The 16,542-nt window shown below is 45.6% G+C and overlaps 1 protein-coding gene across 2 annotated transcripts in view; it reads right to left on the bottom strand.

Moving 5' to 3' along the window:
* GOSR1 (golgi SNAP receptor complex member 1) overlaps positions 1 to 16,542 on the bottom strand; it is a 1,161,402-nt gene that overhangs the window by 139,401 nt on the left and 1,005,459 nt on the right. For both annotated transcript variants that reach the window (XM_069615242.1, XM_069615244.1), the window contains one exon: positions 7,043 to 7,125. In XM_069615242.1, coding sequence (XP_069471343.1) covers positions 7,043 to 7,125 — 83 coding nt within the window. The remainder of the gene's footprint in view (positions 1 to 7,042; positions 7,126 to 16,542) is intronic.

The raw sequence follows: 16,542 nt of genomic DNA on the forward strand, positions 1-16,542 counted from the left end.
CCTTCCTCTTGCAAGAGAAGATCCTCTCTTTGTGGAAGACGAATCGGAGGACAGGTGGACATGTCCAGAAGATCCAGGTACCATGTCCTCCTGGCCCAATCCGGGGCAATTAGAATCATGGGTTTCCGGAATCTTCTCAGCCTTCTTATTACGTGAGGAATGAAGGGGACTGGGGGAAACGCGTACAGAAGTGGAAGCTCCCAGTCCACCACAAACGCATCTCCTAGAGCGCCTCTCAGGGGAAATTCCCTTGAGCAGTATCGTTCGCATTTCTTGTTGACACTCGTTGCAAACAGATCCACCTGAGGGGTTCCCCCAAAGGGTGAAGATCTCGTTTAGGACTTCCTGAGCTAGTTCCCACTCATGGGAGACTGAGGTCTGCCTCCTCAGAGCATCCGCCGCTGTGTTCTTCTCTTCGGCTAGGTGAACTGCCGATAGAGAGATTCCTTCCTGTATTGCCCAGAACCAGAGGTGCGTTGCCTCTCTGCACAGTGGCAGTGACCCTATGCCTCCTCGTTTGTTGAGGTAGTGCATGGCCACTCTGTTGTCCGTCATTATCAGAAAATGTTTTCCCTGTACTGATGGCAGAAAAGCTTTCAGTGCTAGCCTGATTGCTCTTAGCTCTAATAGATTGATGTGTAGTCTGGACTCCGATGGAGACCAACCACCGCTGATGGTTAAGTCGTTAGTATGGGCTCTCCACCCCGTGAGTGAGGCGTCCGTCACTACTGTTATCTCCGTGTCATGGTCATGAAGTCAGGGGCACAGGCATGCAGGGGTCGCATGCACAGGAGACCTGGGTGGACACTGTCCTGGCGTCTTTCGCGCCAGGCTCATGAACAAAAGTAAACAAGAACATCCATTTAACACCAAAAAGCTTTTATTATGGACATGGCAATTTAGATGCATTAACCTTCATTCAATCCATTAAGCAGCCCCAAGTGCATTCTTGGGTGTGGCTGCTAATGGATTGCCTTCGCACATGCTCACTCTCTTGGAGCAGCAGGGTGTGGCTGGTAAGCCGGCCCTAATGAGCGTGCCCACGATCTCAGCTATATAAACTGCCCCGATCCTCAAGACAGACGCTTCACGTTATTCTGCACTTGCAAGCAGTTGTAATGCTCACCGTCGCCTGAGGTCAGACTTCCCTTTGAAGATCCTGCTTCCGAGACATCCTGCTTCCTGCCAGCATACTTACCAACTGGGGGAAGCTGTTCTTACCTGTACATCTCTTCGGCTAACCAAGTATTCATCTTTACACTTTCCGGAACGCCGAAATCTTCATCTTGGCACTGCAGCACGACACGCTCCATCGTCGACAGCAGCGCCTGCAAGGAAAAACTGAAGACAAGGTTAGACATTGAAAAAACAGTCAGTTAAGGTTGCGCTTCACCATAACACGCTTTTCCTTAAACCATCACCTACCTGCTGTCGAACATTGCGGTAGCATCCATCTTCCATCCGGCCGCGTCCCACAGTTGCATTGAGGCCGCATTTCCATCTAAAGGAAGAAAACAGAAGAGAGACATTATTGCGGGCATAAATAGGAGCAACATATAAAGACTTCAAACAGAACAAACAGCATGACAAGAGCTCAAGAAATACTTACCAATCATAAGGAGAAGCATAGTCGCAGCTGGACTGGACTAATCCTTATCAGGGATCAGTGAATGAACTAGATCCCATTTGACGCGCCCCTGCCAGAAGTAGCAGGACAGAGAGCTTATCTTCCATAATCCACAAGTGAGCTTTATGGGCCGGCGTATGCTCACAGAAACCATACTTTGGGGTGAAGGGCTTGAGAGGTACAACAATCACAGATTGCCGCACTCACACACTATTATCTCCACACAGGATCAGTAACACCACGTACCACCGCTCACAGCTTTTCTACTGAGGGGGAGGCCTGAAGGGGGCGATTCAAGTTCAGGGAGGGCTGTATCCGTGCCCCAACGCTTCTGCAGAGACCAGGTGAGCATAACACTCTGGCCATGGTTGCCAAAACAGTTCTACTTTCAAGATGTTCTCCCGACAGGCCCACCACTGGAGGTCTTGCGCTACTCTGTTCGGGATTTGTAGGAGATGTGACATCTTCCCTGAGAATTGCGACTATTGGGTCCTTAGAGCCCACTGGAGAGATCTCATTCTAAGGCGAGCCTCTGACACTAGAAAAATGCAGGATGCCATGAGGCCTAGCAACCTCAAAAAGTCGAAGGCTGGTAGACGCTGGGCATTTTGAAATCTGGTCACCATCTATTATCTTGAGTCCTCATCTCTGGTGGCGAGGCTTTTCTGTGATGATATATGTGACTTCTTTAAATTGAGGGAGAAGCCCAGCTTGTGGAGGAAGTGGCGAACATAATTAGATGAATCTGAGCTTGTTCGGGGGACACTGCTCTGATCAACCAGTCGTCTAGGTAGGGGCAGACATGAATCCCTCCCCTCAGACTTGCTGCCACAACTGCCATTAGCTTGGTGAAGACCCTCGGGGCGGAGGTCAGCCCAAATGGCAGAACTCGAAATTGATAGTGAGAACTGCCAATGGCGAACCTCAGGTACTTTCAGTGCTTGAGGTGGATAAGCGCATGAAAGTAAGCATCCTAAAGGTCCAGAGATATCAACCAATCCTGAAACTGGAGGGCCTGAAGGATCTGAGAAAGGGTTACCATCTTCAATTTATCCTTCCGGAGGAATTTCTTCAATTCCCATAAGTCCAGGATGGGTCTCATTCCTCCATCTTTTTTTCGGTATTAGGAAGTATGGGGAGTACCAACCCTTGTTCCTCTACGCTACAGGTACTGGTTCTATAGCACCTTTCTCTAGCAGTTCTAAAATGTCCTGCATAAGGAGCGGATCTGGAAACGTCAAAGAGTGGATGACTGAGGAGTGTGTAGTAAAGGCAGGCAGTAACCTTGGGCAATTGTCTCCAATGCCCAAGCATCTGAAGTAATAGCCTGCCATTCTGTCAGATGTTGAGTTAACCTGCCTCCTACTGGTGTTTTGTGTGGTGAGACCTCAGAGGGGTTTTGGAGCGGCTGATGCAGATGCTGAAAGGCAAGGCAGCAAGTGCCGATGCAGACTTGGTACCTTTTACCCGTCCACTACGGGTGAATCGTCTCTGGCCCCTTTGAGCTGGCTGCCCTCTGCTTTTTCCGAGTGCGGAGTAAAAACGAAAGGGCTTTCCCCTTCAGGACGTACTTGTGGGGAGGTTTGGAGTTTGACGAATTGCAGCTCCAAGGGATTTGGCTGCCGCTTTGGAGGTTTGCAATTTCTCCAAACTGTCATCAGCTTTTTTTGCCAAATAAGAGAGGTACCGTCAAAGGGCATATTTCGAAGTCTGGCTTGCACATCAGGAGCAAAACCAGATTTCTGTAACCACGCAAACCTGCAGATTGTGGTACTAGCCGTCATGGCTCTGCTGATGCTGTCAGCAGAGTCGAGACCTGTTTGGAGGGACTCCCACATCGCATCCTTCCCGTCCTTGCTGATATTCAAGAATGCGTCTCGTTCCTCCCCTTCTGGGAGACAGTCAGCTGCTGTTCAAGAGCACTCCCAAAGGGTGTGGCTGAATCTCGCCAGCTTGCAAGTGGCGTTAGCTGACTTAAGAGCCATGCTGCATGCCGGGAAGACCTTTTTGGCCATGGCGTCAAATTTCTTGTCGTCCTGATCCTGCGATATTGTGGGGTATGCCGATTGTCTGCCTGATGAAGTTGCAGCCTGTACTACTAAACTCTCTGGGATCGGATGCATTGTTAAGTACAGAGGGTCTGAAACAGACTTTCTATATTTCGCAGAGTTTTTTTATTAACTGCAGGAATTACTTCCGGGGTTTCCCAGTGTGCAGTAACTTTTTTCTGTAATGCTGCAAGGAGAGGAACTATAAGGTCTTCCTGGGGTCCCTTATTTAAGATGTCTGTTAAGTCATCCAGGTGAAAAGAGGGTATAGGTGTTGATTACCCCTGAACTCCATTATTCTACCCATAAGTGATCTACTAAGTGCTGAAGTCTACCTCTGGAGAGGTGTCTATGCCACTGGAATCCTGTAAAGATTATTGTAGCTCTCTCAGTATGACCTCTTCTGATATCAGCTCTTCTGGTAGAGCAGGTCCTGTAGATTGTAAACCAAAAGGCCTTTCAGAATCAGAGTCTTCACCTTCCTCATAAATAGAAGATAAAGCTCTGAAATAATCAGAGCGTGGGAGAGGATGTGTGAGCCAAGGAGCCATACTGGTCATCACTGCTTGAGAAAGTGTTGTGGTTGTCGATGCAGACGTCATGGGTCTTGACATAATTGCAAAGGGCGTCGATATACTCGAGGATGGTCTCGATGTTGTCGAGGGAATTGGTACTTTACTCTATGTTGTTGATGGAGTCTATGCCATCTTCAACGTCTTCGAAGGACCCTTCGATGCCTCGGGTGCGGGTGGCGCAGATGAGTCATGAGGTTTCGATGACTTCTTTCATCAAAGTGGATGACGGCGTCGATGACGCAGTCTTGGGTTTCGAAGGTGTAGTCGGCGTCTTATGCGTCGCAGAGGCCTTGTCTCTACTCGAGGGTTTGTGACACTCTTGAGGATTTTGCCTTGCTGAGGTCGACGACTCACAGCGTTTATTTTTATCGGGTTTTTCACCCGGGCTATCACCTCCAGGCATCTCCGAGGGGAGCAAGGATGCTTGATCGAAGACCCTTCGCATTTTCAAGCGAAATTCTTCCCATTTAGCCGGAGAGCTGGGTTTCATGGGGCAGGTTACTTTCTGGCGAATTGGAGGATGAAGAGGAGGGCGATCTATGGCGTCTCTTCCTGATGTGTCTCGATTTAGAGTGGTGAGAACCACTACGAGATTCCGAGCGGGAATGTTTTCTCCGACGAGGAGACGAATGTCTCGACTCGCTCGAGGCCAATTTCGAAGGGGTAGAAGATTTAACGGTCTAACCTTTTTCCAGCTTTCCCCTTTGCTCCCTCAAGACTTTCGCCGTCATGGACATACATACCTCACACTCTGAGCACGGGTGCTCTGGGCCCCGGCACAACAGGCAGACCCTGTGAGGATCAGTCAAAGACATCTTTTTACCACAATCCCGGCATTTTTTTAAACCGGATCGGGTCGTCGATGAAGCGGACGAAGATGCCATTGTAGATTGAAGATTTTCTTCACAGAAATTCGAAGTTTCTCTAAGATTCTCCGAGGAACCGAGCGTTACGTCTCCGAGGCTTACGAAGCGCGGAAAAACGGAACTGAGCAACAGACGCTGCGTGAGACTATTTATACCTATGGTGACGTTGGCACCGATACGGAGGCCTTCGAGGGACACCGACTCGAGTGACGTGGACACGCAGCGCCCTCTACTGAAAAAACATTTATGAGGCCAAGCTGGAAGTGGATTTATCAAAGATAAGGAATACATGGGAGGACACAAAACATTTGAAAGAAACACGATGAGTCAAGATCCAATCAAGGGTATGGTCGGCTCTGTGTGTGGGAGCGGATAATTGCTGAGAAAACCCAATGTTTTGCAGAGCACAAAATAAAGACAGCAGAGTTATCATTTGGGTCATTGGCGCAAAGATCAAAGTCTCCAAGGACAATAACTGTGGTATTGGCCTTGGTTATTTTGTTTAGCAAAATGATGAAGGTGGGTGGTAGATCACTATGACCGTTAAAGAATAGTCATTGAACTTAATTTTGGCTAACATACTTTCACAGCCATCAATAGCATCATGTGCGTTGGTGTATATTAAAGGTGAGAGGAGGCTAAAATGCAAACTCCTCCACCCGTACGAATGGCACGATCTGCCCTGAAAATTCTGAACTCATAGGGTATAGCTCGAGTTGCGGATGAGGGAGTGTCAGGAGTAAGCCAGGACTCGATAATGGCCATGAAATCACAGCCGGAATCTAAAATAATGTCATGAACCTCAATACCAAGTTTAAGCAGAGAGCAAGTATTTAGGAGTGAAAAACGAATAACCGAATTAGAGCAAACCGCTTCATTTCCACGGTTGTGTAACTTAGACTTTTAAAGGTAAAGGAGTGACTGGTTCCCTAGCAGGACCAAATGAGTGAGAGATCGTGTTTTCACGACCAGAAGACATGAATGCCCTTTAAAGTGCATTCCTTTTAAGCCCTCATTTTGCACTCTCAAATTGCCCCCTTAGTGTTTGGAGAAAGGTAATTAAATATGGATGTCAACTATCTACGGAAAAGCCCTGATGGATTATGTGAAGTTGGCTTTCATTTTCTATTTATGCATTTCCTCACTCTCCCTTTTCTTCAGTTTTTTTCTCATACAGTCCTAAAACATTCTTTTTTTAAAATTAATTACCCGTTTTGGTATTTTTTCTTTTAAAGCACATACAGCAGTGACACAGGAGGAAAACAATATTTTCTCGGTTTTATATCTTAAGAGCCACAACTATAGAAGTGCCTGCCAACACGCACTCCCTCACTCCCACCCCCAAACCCTCACAACCTTCCGGGATGGCTATCTATATGCCCATTTTCAATAGTCGCTTCTTGTGAACTGTACAGAATACCATGCATGTATTCCTCAATGGATGAGTAGGACTTTCAAGTTTATTTTCAGGTTAACCATGATAAAAAACGGTATAAAATGATTGCGTGGAAAAGAAGAACTGCAAGGCATGTACCGGTAGCTCCCCACTTGTATGGTTCCCTTGAGAACTAGGTGCCTGCAGACACTGTGCACTGACAGATGGAGTGAATATTTTTGCACCTCCAGCACAGTACTCTTTGAACCTCATTGCCCTGCTTGCCATCTGTTTTCATCCCTTATGTCAAACATCTGTCTGGTACTACAAACTAGATTACAAACTAAAGGAAAACGTGTAGACCAAAGCATACCAACACAACACAATGAGACTGAACCATAAAGACTCCAAGTAAAGTTTGGATCATGCGATTTGCAGAGTGTACACAGATGAGTTTTCCCATGGCCAAACCTAGCAAGAACTGAAGATGGGTGTAGGTGTGTTACGAGTCCACTGATAACTCCCAAGAGACCGTTATTGACAAAGGATACTTGCCAAGGTGTTCATTTTGCTCTGTATGGATTTCAACATTCCTCGCTGCGATGTCATGTTTTCTTTTGTTGCCATTGCGATGCTAAAAAGACAAAAGAAGGCAAAGGTAATTTAAACATTCTGCAAATTGGATTCAATGTCATTTTTTGAACTCGAGATGGGACAAGAGGGGTGCATTGGCAGTTATACAGAAAGCGCCCCAGGTTAGGGTTGGTCAGGAGTTCAGCGTTTCCATCTGTGGATACTGGGAATCAAGAAACTAATGATCCTATAAAAGGACGCTGAATCAAATATCCTGGTCACTCTAGCGTCCATCAGAGATTTAGGTGCCAGGCGCCCTGGCATGCTTACCCCATATATCGGGGTTTTGAAGGAAAGTGAGCAGTGACAACGTGCTCCTGGACTCTATTTGCACAAGCATTAACATGTTAAAGCAGAGAGCATTTTGTTGCTAGTGTCCCGACCAGCCATAATCGCAGGGTAAAACAAATCACCAATCTTCAAATAGGATGGTAAGCAATGTCCACCAATCATACAAAAAGCATACCACCATTGGTTGAAGAATCGCATTTTATATATATCACTAATGGTATCTGGGCAATGGGATTAAGAAAGTGCATGTCAGCACTAACCATCGCAGAACTCTGAAGCCATTGACCAACAGCGCCACTAAGAAATGGGGAGGTGGGGGGAGAAGTAGGGAGCACAAAGAGCGTTAAATCATCATATGATATGCCGGGTACAGCTGGTTAGTTTCATTTATGCCATTATGTGTGACACAACATCAATCGCCAGAAGTACCTCAACTTTCATTCCTACAGTCAGAGTAGTCACATAGGTGCCCCAGGTGGTACATACAGTTGTAGTCTCGCTCGCACGGCTCCTACAGCAGGGTCTTGTAATGTCAGACACGTCTTTTGAAACCTGTTTATTTGCAACTATGTATTCATAATTAAAGTTCCCAGTTTTCTGTTTTTACTGATTTGTACAGATCAATACAGACGGAAATCACTTTTTTCTTTTCCTTTCAGTATTTATTTGCAATAAATTGATAAGAACGGAAATGCATGTGTCTTGATTGAGTCTAACTTATAAATCATGCATGGCAGGTCAGTGGCTCTGAAAAGTAAAATAACAAAAAGGTTGAAAAAGGAATGCATTTATTTTTTATTTGTTTAAATGGCTGCACATGTGCAACACTTTACTTGTGCAAGAACACAGCTCTACGTGTTTCCCCATTACTGGAATCCAAGTACTAATGTGCTTTCTTCAGGTAAATAAATGTGGAAAAATACTAATTACAACTTACTTTTTACGTAACAAAAAATAAATATGGATAAATACTAAAAAATAACTTCACAATATGGATAAATACAGATGGAAATGGTGCAAAAACAAAATATCATAAAACCAGGAGCCTTATTTATAATATGGATCTCTTATTGGTGGAGTACTGGAGCAGACCTTCATGAACAAGAATGGATTTTGAGAAGTACCGTATTCCCCAACAAGACTTGCATCCTTCCATTTAACTGTTAATGTCTGGGTCATGTGCACAGGAATATCCAAACAGCCCTATGTCAGCTGCTCAATCTGGGCCTGCTTGCAACAAAGAACAATCAATTGAATCACAAATAAAAAAACGTTATGTAAACTATATGAAGCTGTCTAGCTTTTCTCCATGCAATGTCCGCTTGCTTGTCACAAAACAGGGTTTCCAGCTTTCTGCACATTTGCACCGCAAGTAGTTACTTGCCATAGGCATAAAAAGAACCACAATCAGGTGGGCATAACCATTTATTTAGCCGTTTTTTTCAAATATTGCTTTATTAATTACAAAGCGCAAAACAGTTAAACTTAGAGGAGAGTTTACAGAAATCTCAGGGTGCGCCCCATCAGATGTGAGATAATCCTTAAATCCTGGCCTTTATGTTCATCATTTTGCATCCTGGGACTTGTAGACTTACAGTTTTTAATGAGAAAATCAAATAACTACTATACAGGAATACATAATGGCATTAGCCAAGAGCTTTGTTTCTGGAAAATGTTCGGAAATCATTCTGTAAACAAAAAGAAAATTAACAAAGATCAAAGGCTGATTCTCAACCTCTGATTGAATACGAATATCTATAAATAAAGCTTCAGTATATCCCCTTTTCACAGAAGCATTCAATGTCTGAAAAGTATATTTTCTAGCAACCGTGGATTTGGAGGATGCATATTTTTCCCATGCCGATACCTCCAAAACACAGGCGCTTTCCCAGGTTCACAATCAATGTAACATATCAGTTCAAAGCACATCCTTCACACTTATGTTTTGTGCTCAGAGTTTCCACAAAATGCTGAGGTCCAGGTGCAGCAAGGCAATGGTATGATGTTAATTCATATCTAGAAGACTGAGTGGGTAGGGGCCAACCACAAAGAAACCATGGAAGACCACATCACTAATAGCTTATTTGAGGTTTTCCATCAGCCAACAAAAATCAGACTTTCAAATGTCAGAGCAGTTGCTGTTTCTAGGTGAAGCCTTATGCAGTACGGTGCCATTAGTTGGGCCATTAAGGATAGGCAAAGGGTTCTTCAGAACATGGTAAACAAATTACTGTGTCAAAATGCCCTCTAAGAATATAGAAGTGTGGGGTGAAATATAGCCCCTGGATCCCAGAAATAAAGAGGCAAGAGTCATTTGTGAACGTGCACTGAAATAAAAGGCCAGCGCAGAAATGTCTGACATAAGGCCTATGGAACCCAAATCAAAAGGTAAGAAAGTGGGCCTAAAAATCCCAAGATGCTAAAATGTGCGCAATGCATTTCATGAAGGGAAAGAAAGACATGTGGCAATGATGTTTTGATAAATCCATGGAGAGCTGCACCCACACATATGAAACAGCAATGCACAGTATGTTCAAAGGGATACCAGAATTGTGCTCCAAGCAGCTGAAGTGAAACAGGGCCTTACATGTAAATTAAATAAAAGAATGTCACTTCCGTTTTTTCCATCTAAATTTACAGGATGCCAAGCGAAATGGCCACCAGACTTTCAAGCTTGGGCATGGAGTTCGTCCCATTAACAAAATCCATTAATGGCCATTAGGCAGCTCTGCTTACGTCACATGCCTAAAGAGAAGAAAAGAAACTAAAAATAAGGTAGGGGCCCAGCAAAGGAGGAGGGAAACTGCACCTTGATTTAAAATGAGAGAAACACATTTTATCGCATAAAATGGACAGCGTACATCGCACAACAGTCATTCCAGGCTTTTATTAAAGCTGACAGTCAACCCCTTCTGACCATGCTAAAATGATGTTGGTGGGATAAACTCAACTAAAGTTGTTGATGAAAATGTGATTTGGGCCTTCCCTCGATTCCAAGAGATGCAAAAGTTGGTAAAAGCATGTCAGTAATAATTAATACGACACCCGTAAAGTAGCTGATTTTTAACCGATATGGTTCCTGAGTAAATGAAGAAAAACTGTATCTCTGCACAGGAAGAGCGTGCAGAGTCCAGACTACTCTTATCTGATTCACCTTAAAATATAGTTCTCAAAAATGTATTCATACATGTGAAGATTTGAAAATTCAGGGTACTTGCCATTTTGAGATATTTTGTGAGCTCAATGCAGACTGAGCCCATCTGTCAAAATGGGATGATGACGCATTCTCCTCCTATAGCTATCCCAAAGCACTCCCCATCCCCTTGTCCTATCAGCACACAGGTGGGAGGGGGGTAGTGCAGACTAGCCAATCCCTTTCGCGAGAATCGTGACAAGTTAGCGAAGTCATTTGCCCTATGAATAAGAAAGTTTGCATCAGAGCTGGACTTCTTCCACTAATTCCAAGAGGTGATCTGCTGCTGAAATCTGCTAGAAGCATTCCAGCAGAGAGAGGCCTAATGTTGGAGTGGAGACAGGAGCCAGGAGACATAGAAGCTGACTGGGACCACTTCGAGGAAAGAGGAGATCCTTGACTGACCCCCTTGCTGTGCCAGCAGTGTGTTCTGATGCTCCCTGATGCCCAGTCTAGACCTCTCCTGTAAGTAGAAATAACCCCAAAACCCTAGATTGTATAGGCCCTATATTTTTCAAGCATTGTTTTTGTCATTTCTGCATAGTAAAATACCATGTTTGTCTGTGTAGATCCCTAGCATATGTAATCAAAGTAAATCAATTAATTCCCCAATTGAATTCACGTGATCTGTATTGTTGGCATTCGAAAACAACAATCTTTTCCCAGTGTGTTGTGAGCCGGTATAGTCAAATATTTGCCAGAAGAATTAACCCTGAAGCCCTGTTCCACGTGTGTGCGCAGGGTGCAAAAACGAAATTCCTCAGTGATCCCCTTCATTTTAAATCAGAAATGGGAAGCCTAGTAGTGCCTGTGCACATGCAAGGTGCAAATTGAAATTGCCCCTGTGTACCCATTGTGCTCTGCCAAACAAATTTTCTATTTGCATTTTCTTTTTTATATTGCAGATGTGCTAAACATCCCAAAATCGATTTTTCCCATTGTGCCCTGATAAAAGCCCTAACGCCCTGTGCATTATTGTGAGGGGTAGCAAAACAAATGTTTATCATTGCTTCTTTGTCTCCCATATTGGTTCTGTGATCAAATAGCCCAAAAACCGATTTTCCCCATTGTGTGCCGACTAAAACCCCAAAGCCCAGCCTGGGCTTTTTAGGTGAAGCAAAACGAATTTCCATTGCTTTCCTTTCTTTCATATTGTTTCTGTGAGTAAGACCCCAAATCCGATTTTCCCATTGTGTTTCCACTCCCACTGGCCTTCGATTCAGAGGAGTCAAGTCAAATTGATGTTTGGAGGGTGAGGGTTGCTGGGAGAAAAGTGAAACCCTGTTTGAAATCACGGTGTGTAGTGTTTTTCTTTTCTGGTATTGGTGGGTGATTTAAAAAGGAATGAATTGTGACAGCATATCTCTATGTTGGTGCCTTTACAGAAGTCATTCTGTTTTTATGTTGCCACAACATTGGTGGCTGAGGTTAATCTATTTGTGATATTTGGCTAAACAAATTAATTAATAAATATATTCTGAATACACACCGGCCTGGTTCCTATTCCATTGTGTCACCGGGTACTTGTTGAGGGTGGGTGCAAGACGGGTTGGAGGCCTTACCACATTGAACTACACAAAAAAATAAAATAATCGAAAGCGCTTTATTATGCACCACATTCATTTTGAGGGAAGGAGCTCCCGGACTTGGGTGTGACTGTGTAATAAACCGCGACAGAAGTCCCTACAGCAGATGAGATTGCGGTACTTTGACCAAATGTTTGAATAACGATGATGTTGCTTGGCTAGTGGGGACAACGGTGGCTTGCATACAAACTCCACTGTGAGAAACATTTGGACAATCTGTAGGGGGAAACTGATTATTTTCTTGTCACTCTTGGTAGTGGTGGCGGATCCTCCCTCTGACTGGAGTGCTGAATTCAGAAGAAGGGTTTATGAGAAAGTCAAGTGTCTTAGGAGGTTTGAGACAAGTTGTGGCCCGAACATCGTGTCCCAGTTGCTTCCTGATCTATTATATAGGAGGTTCAGGCATGGTGCAACCTCAAATAAAGTAATGAATAGGTGGTGTAGTGATGTTGGTATGACATTGTTCCTTGAAAGGACCTAGAATGTCTTTTTTTTAACACATCATGTTTACCACATTTGTCGTATGAGTGTCCATCTTGATGTATTTCAGCAGCTTGTCGTTTTTTACCCTGATCATTCATTACATTAGGCCTGAAATTGGTGGCCAGTGTCAAGGGTTGTCTCCTTAACACAGCTTTGCTGGCCAGTTGCCTCAAGACCAACACTGCAATGTCTGCTATGTTGATTGTGTAACAGGAAGAAGTATACTCATCCTTGATAATATTTCTTGCTTTGCTCTCTTTGTTCTGATGGAGATGCTGAACAAAATCACATATCCTATACCATATGTCTGTGACATGATGAGTGGTTAAAGCAAGCAGGTGTGTTAGAAGACCTGAAAGAGAAGGAGTGGAAATGATTTTCTCACGAATGACCTCCAGTTTGCATCTCACTCTGCAGTGTGTTAAGCAGTAAGTATGGGTTGCAAGAGCAACACTTGGCATTAACAGTAATGACTGAATCCGTGCAAGAATTTCCTTGCAAGCATATCTGTGCACTGTCAGGAGTTTTGTATTTCTTGTCAGGTCTTGTGGTAAACTGAGGAGTAGATGGAGGCGTCCTCCACTTCTGTTACCTACTCCAAAATTCAGACTGTGTGGTTAACTCTGCTGCCAAGCCAGCCCCACAAAGGAAGCATTGTACTCTATAATGCAGATGAGAAAATACAAACAGAAACAAAGCCCTAAATATTAGTTGGTGAAATTAAACAATATTGCCAGATGGCAATGCACTAAAAGAGTGTGTGCTGGTATAATGTTAGGGTGTTTCATAGTGCTGCCATTCTTTCCTTCCTCTGGCTCACAAATGTCCTCCTCTAGATATGCCGACATGTCCTTGCCCTGCAATTTCCATCCCAGCAGTGTCATAGATGGCAAATCCTTATCATTTGGATTGGGTGGAAGAAAGATGTGAAGATCCTTGGGCTACTGTATCGGTACTTCGGTCCCTGGCAGCCAGACGCTAACTTGTTACATCTCTATTTCAGGACAAGAATTACCAACGTTATCCTCTCCCATGTCTTTCGGTGTTGGTGAAATTGTTCGTTATTTGGGGTGCATGGGTCACCAATATTTTTTGTTTACCTTCTGTCATGGCTCAATAAATCTTCTAAATAATTCCCTAAAAAAAGGATCACTTTGTTTCTCATTCTCATTTGTTTCTTGTGGCTGAAAGGATGGTTCTATTGAAGGAAAAAGTGGGAGTTCATGAATCTCCCGACTATTATGGACTTTAGTTGTACATTTACTGGAGTTCTAAGACAAAGACCTTTTCTGGCGCTAGACGCATGCATTTCGGATAATTTGCTTATCTGCAATACATGTGGCTCTGAACTGGAGGTAAACTTCCAGTGATGTCTACTGGGTGGTCTGTGGCTTGTGTGGCAAGGCTTAATCCTTTTCAATTTTAGGTGGACAGGATTTTTTAAGCCTTTAAAAAACTGCCATAACTTTGCCAGTGTTTGATACATATGGTCCAATGCTCCAACTACAAGGCTGTCAGACTATACTACACTGATGATCCCTAATAACGGTTAAACCAGTATGCAGTTTTCTACAGCCTTGATAATGATCTGCCTTGGGTTGAGGAAGCCCCTAAAGACAGACATGTTCTGGTGCTAAAGGCTTGCATGTTGGTTAAGGAACAAGTTACTTACCTGTAACTGTTGTTCTCCAGCATGGGTCTGGCATGGATTCACATGCTCATGAATATTCCCCGTCGTCAGGCCGGGAATCCTCGGTATAGAAAAAAAAATCAGTATCAGTTTCGTTTCTGATCGGTCTTTCTTAGTAGTAATCAATCACTGGTCTCTGGGTCATACTGCCCCCAGCCAATGACTGCCCTCTCCCTAAGCCCCGCCTCCGGCAGCCATCCTCAGATTTGGTAGCACGTAAAGTGGCAGTATGACCAAGTGAAGAGCCGCAGAGGGGTAGGCGGGAGGGTTCGCATGTGAATCCATGCCAGACCCATGCTGGAGAACAACAGTTACAGGTAAGTAACTTGTTCCTTCTCCAGCATGGGGTCTGGCATGGATTCACATGCTCATGAATAAGAGAATACATAGCAGTACACACATGCACAACCACGGGAGGTGGCAACAGGCTCAACATTAAGCAATACAACAACTCAACATTAAGCAACTCTTGCCTCCTCACCAGGCTCACCTTAGGCGAACAGGTTGCGCAGCACTGCTTGGCCGACCCTGGACTCCTCCCTGGAGTCCCGATCGACGCAGTAGAATCTTGTGAAGGTGTGCGTCGACCTCCATGTCGCAGCCCTGCAGATGTCCAGCAGGGGCACACCAGACAGGAACGCCGTGGTAGCAGCGATCGCTCTGGTCGAATGGGCTCTCGGACGGCCGGGCAGCTGTCGGTTTGCCAACCGGTGACAGTGCATGATGCAGCCGGAGAGCCATCTGGAAATGGAAGTCTTCGAGAGAGCCTTCCCTAGATTCACAGTCCCAAAGTTCACAAACAGCTGTGACGTCTTCCGAAAACTCTTTGTGCGGTCCACGTAGAACTTCAGCGCTCTAGCTACATCCAGCGAGTGCAAAGTCCTCTTGGCCGGCGACGAAGGCGACGGGAAGAAAACTGGCAACACCAAGGGCTCGTTGAGGTGGAAGTCCGACGGCACCTTGGGCATAAAGGATGGGTGTGTCCTCAGCACCACCCTCGTGTCATGAAAAGTCAAGTATGGAGGCTTGCAAGATAGGGCCTGGATCTCTCCCACTCGTCGTGCGGAGGTGATGGCCACGAGGAAAGCTGTCTTCCATGACAGGAACTTCAAAGGCGCCGAATGCATAGGCTCGAATGGGGCCCCCATGAGCTTGGTCAGCACCACATTAAGCTCCCACGCCGGGGCAGGAGCCTTCACCGGCGGGAATGATCGGAATAGTCCCTTCATGAATTCTTTCACCCAGGCGATGAGACCACAAGGACGCCCGTCCCGTCGTCCTGGTATATCGGGAGATTGCAGCCAGATGTATTTTGATGGAGGCGTGAGCCAGTCCAGCTTTGGCCAGCGACAGTAGGTACAGCAGTACTTGAGGGGCCGTAATCCGCAGAGGGTTAATCTTCTGTGCACGGCACCAGACAGAGAACCTCTTCCATTTATGTCCGTAGCACTTGAGAGTTGAGGACGCCCTGGCCTTTGAAAGAACCTCTCTGCAGTCGGCCGGGATGTCGTACCCTCCAAACTCTAGTGCTGCAGGAGCCAGGCCTACAATTTCAGCGACTGCGGGTTGTGGTGAAGAATGGCGCCTCCTTCTCAGGAGAGAAGGTCTGCGTCCGTCGGCAGCTTGACTGGTGGGGACCTTGACTAGTCCAGAAGGTCCGGGAACCAGATCTGTCTCAGCCACGCCGGTGCGACGAGGATCATCCTGCACCGGGACCTCTTGAGCTGGTTGATGAGCCGGAGCAGCAACGGCAGCAGAGGGAATGCATAAAGAAATAGGCCGTCCCAGGGGAACGAGAAAGCATCGCCCATGCTCCTCAGCTGGGGGAACCTGCTGGCGAACCTCCGGCACTTGGAATTCGTCGCCGTCGTGAAGAGATCGATTTGGGGTTCGCCCCATCGTCGGAACAGTCGATCCACTTGATCCTGGCGTAGTTCCCACTCGTGGCACGAGCGCAGTTCCCAGCTGAGTGAGTCGGCGATCGTGTTTTTTATTCCTGCCAGATGACGAGGCACCAGAAACATCCCTTGGGCGACGGCCCAATGCCACAGATCTTGGGCTTCCTTGGATAGGGCCGGGGACCTGGTTCCGCCCTGTTTCCGGATGTAGAACATTGTGGTGGTGTTGTCGGTGAAGATCCTCACCACCTTGCCCTTGAGGGACGGAAGAAAAGAC

This window comes from Ambystoma mexicanum, chromosome 9 (assembly GCF_040938575.1).
Source record: "Ambystoma mexicanum isolate Mex_15411 chromosome 9, UKY_AmexF1_1, whole genome shotgun sequence".
NCBI lineage: Eukaryota > Metazoa > Chordata > Amphibia > Caudata > Ambystomatidae > Ambystoma > Ambystoma mexicanum.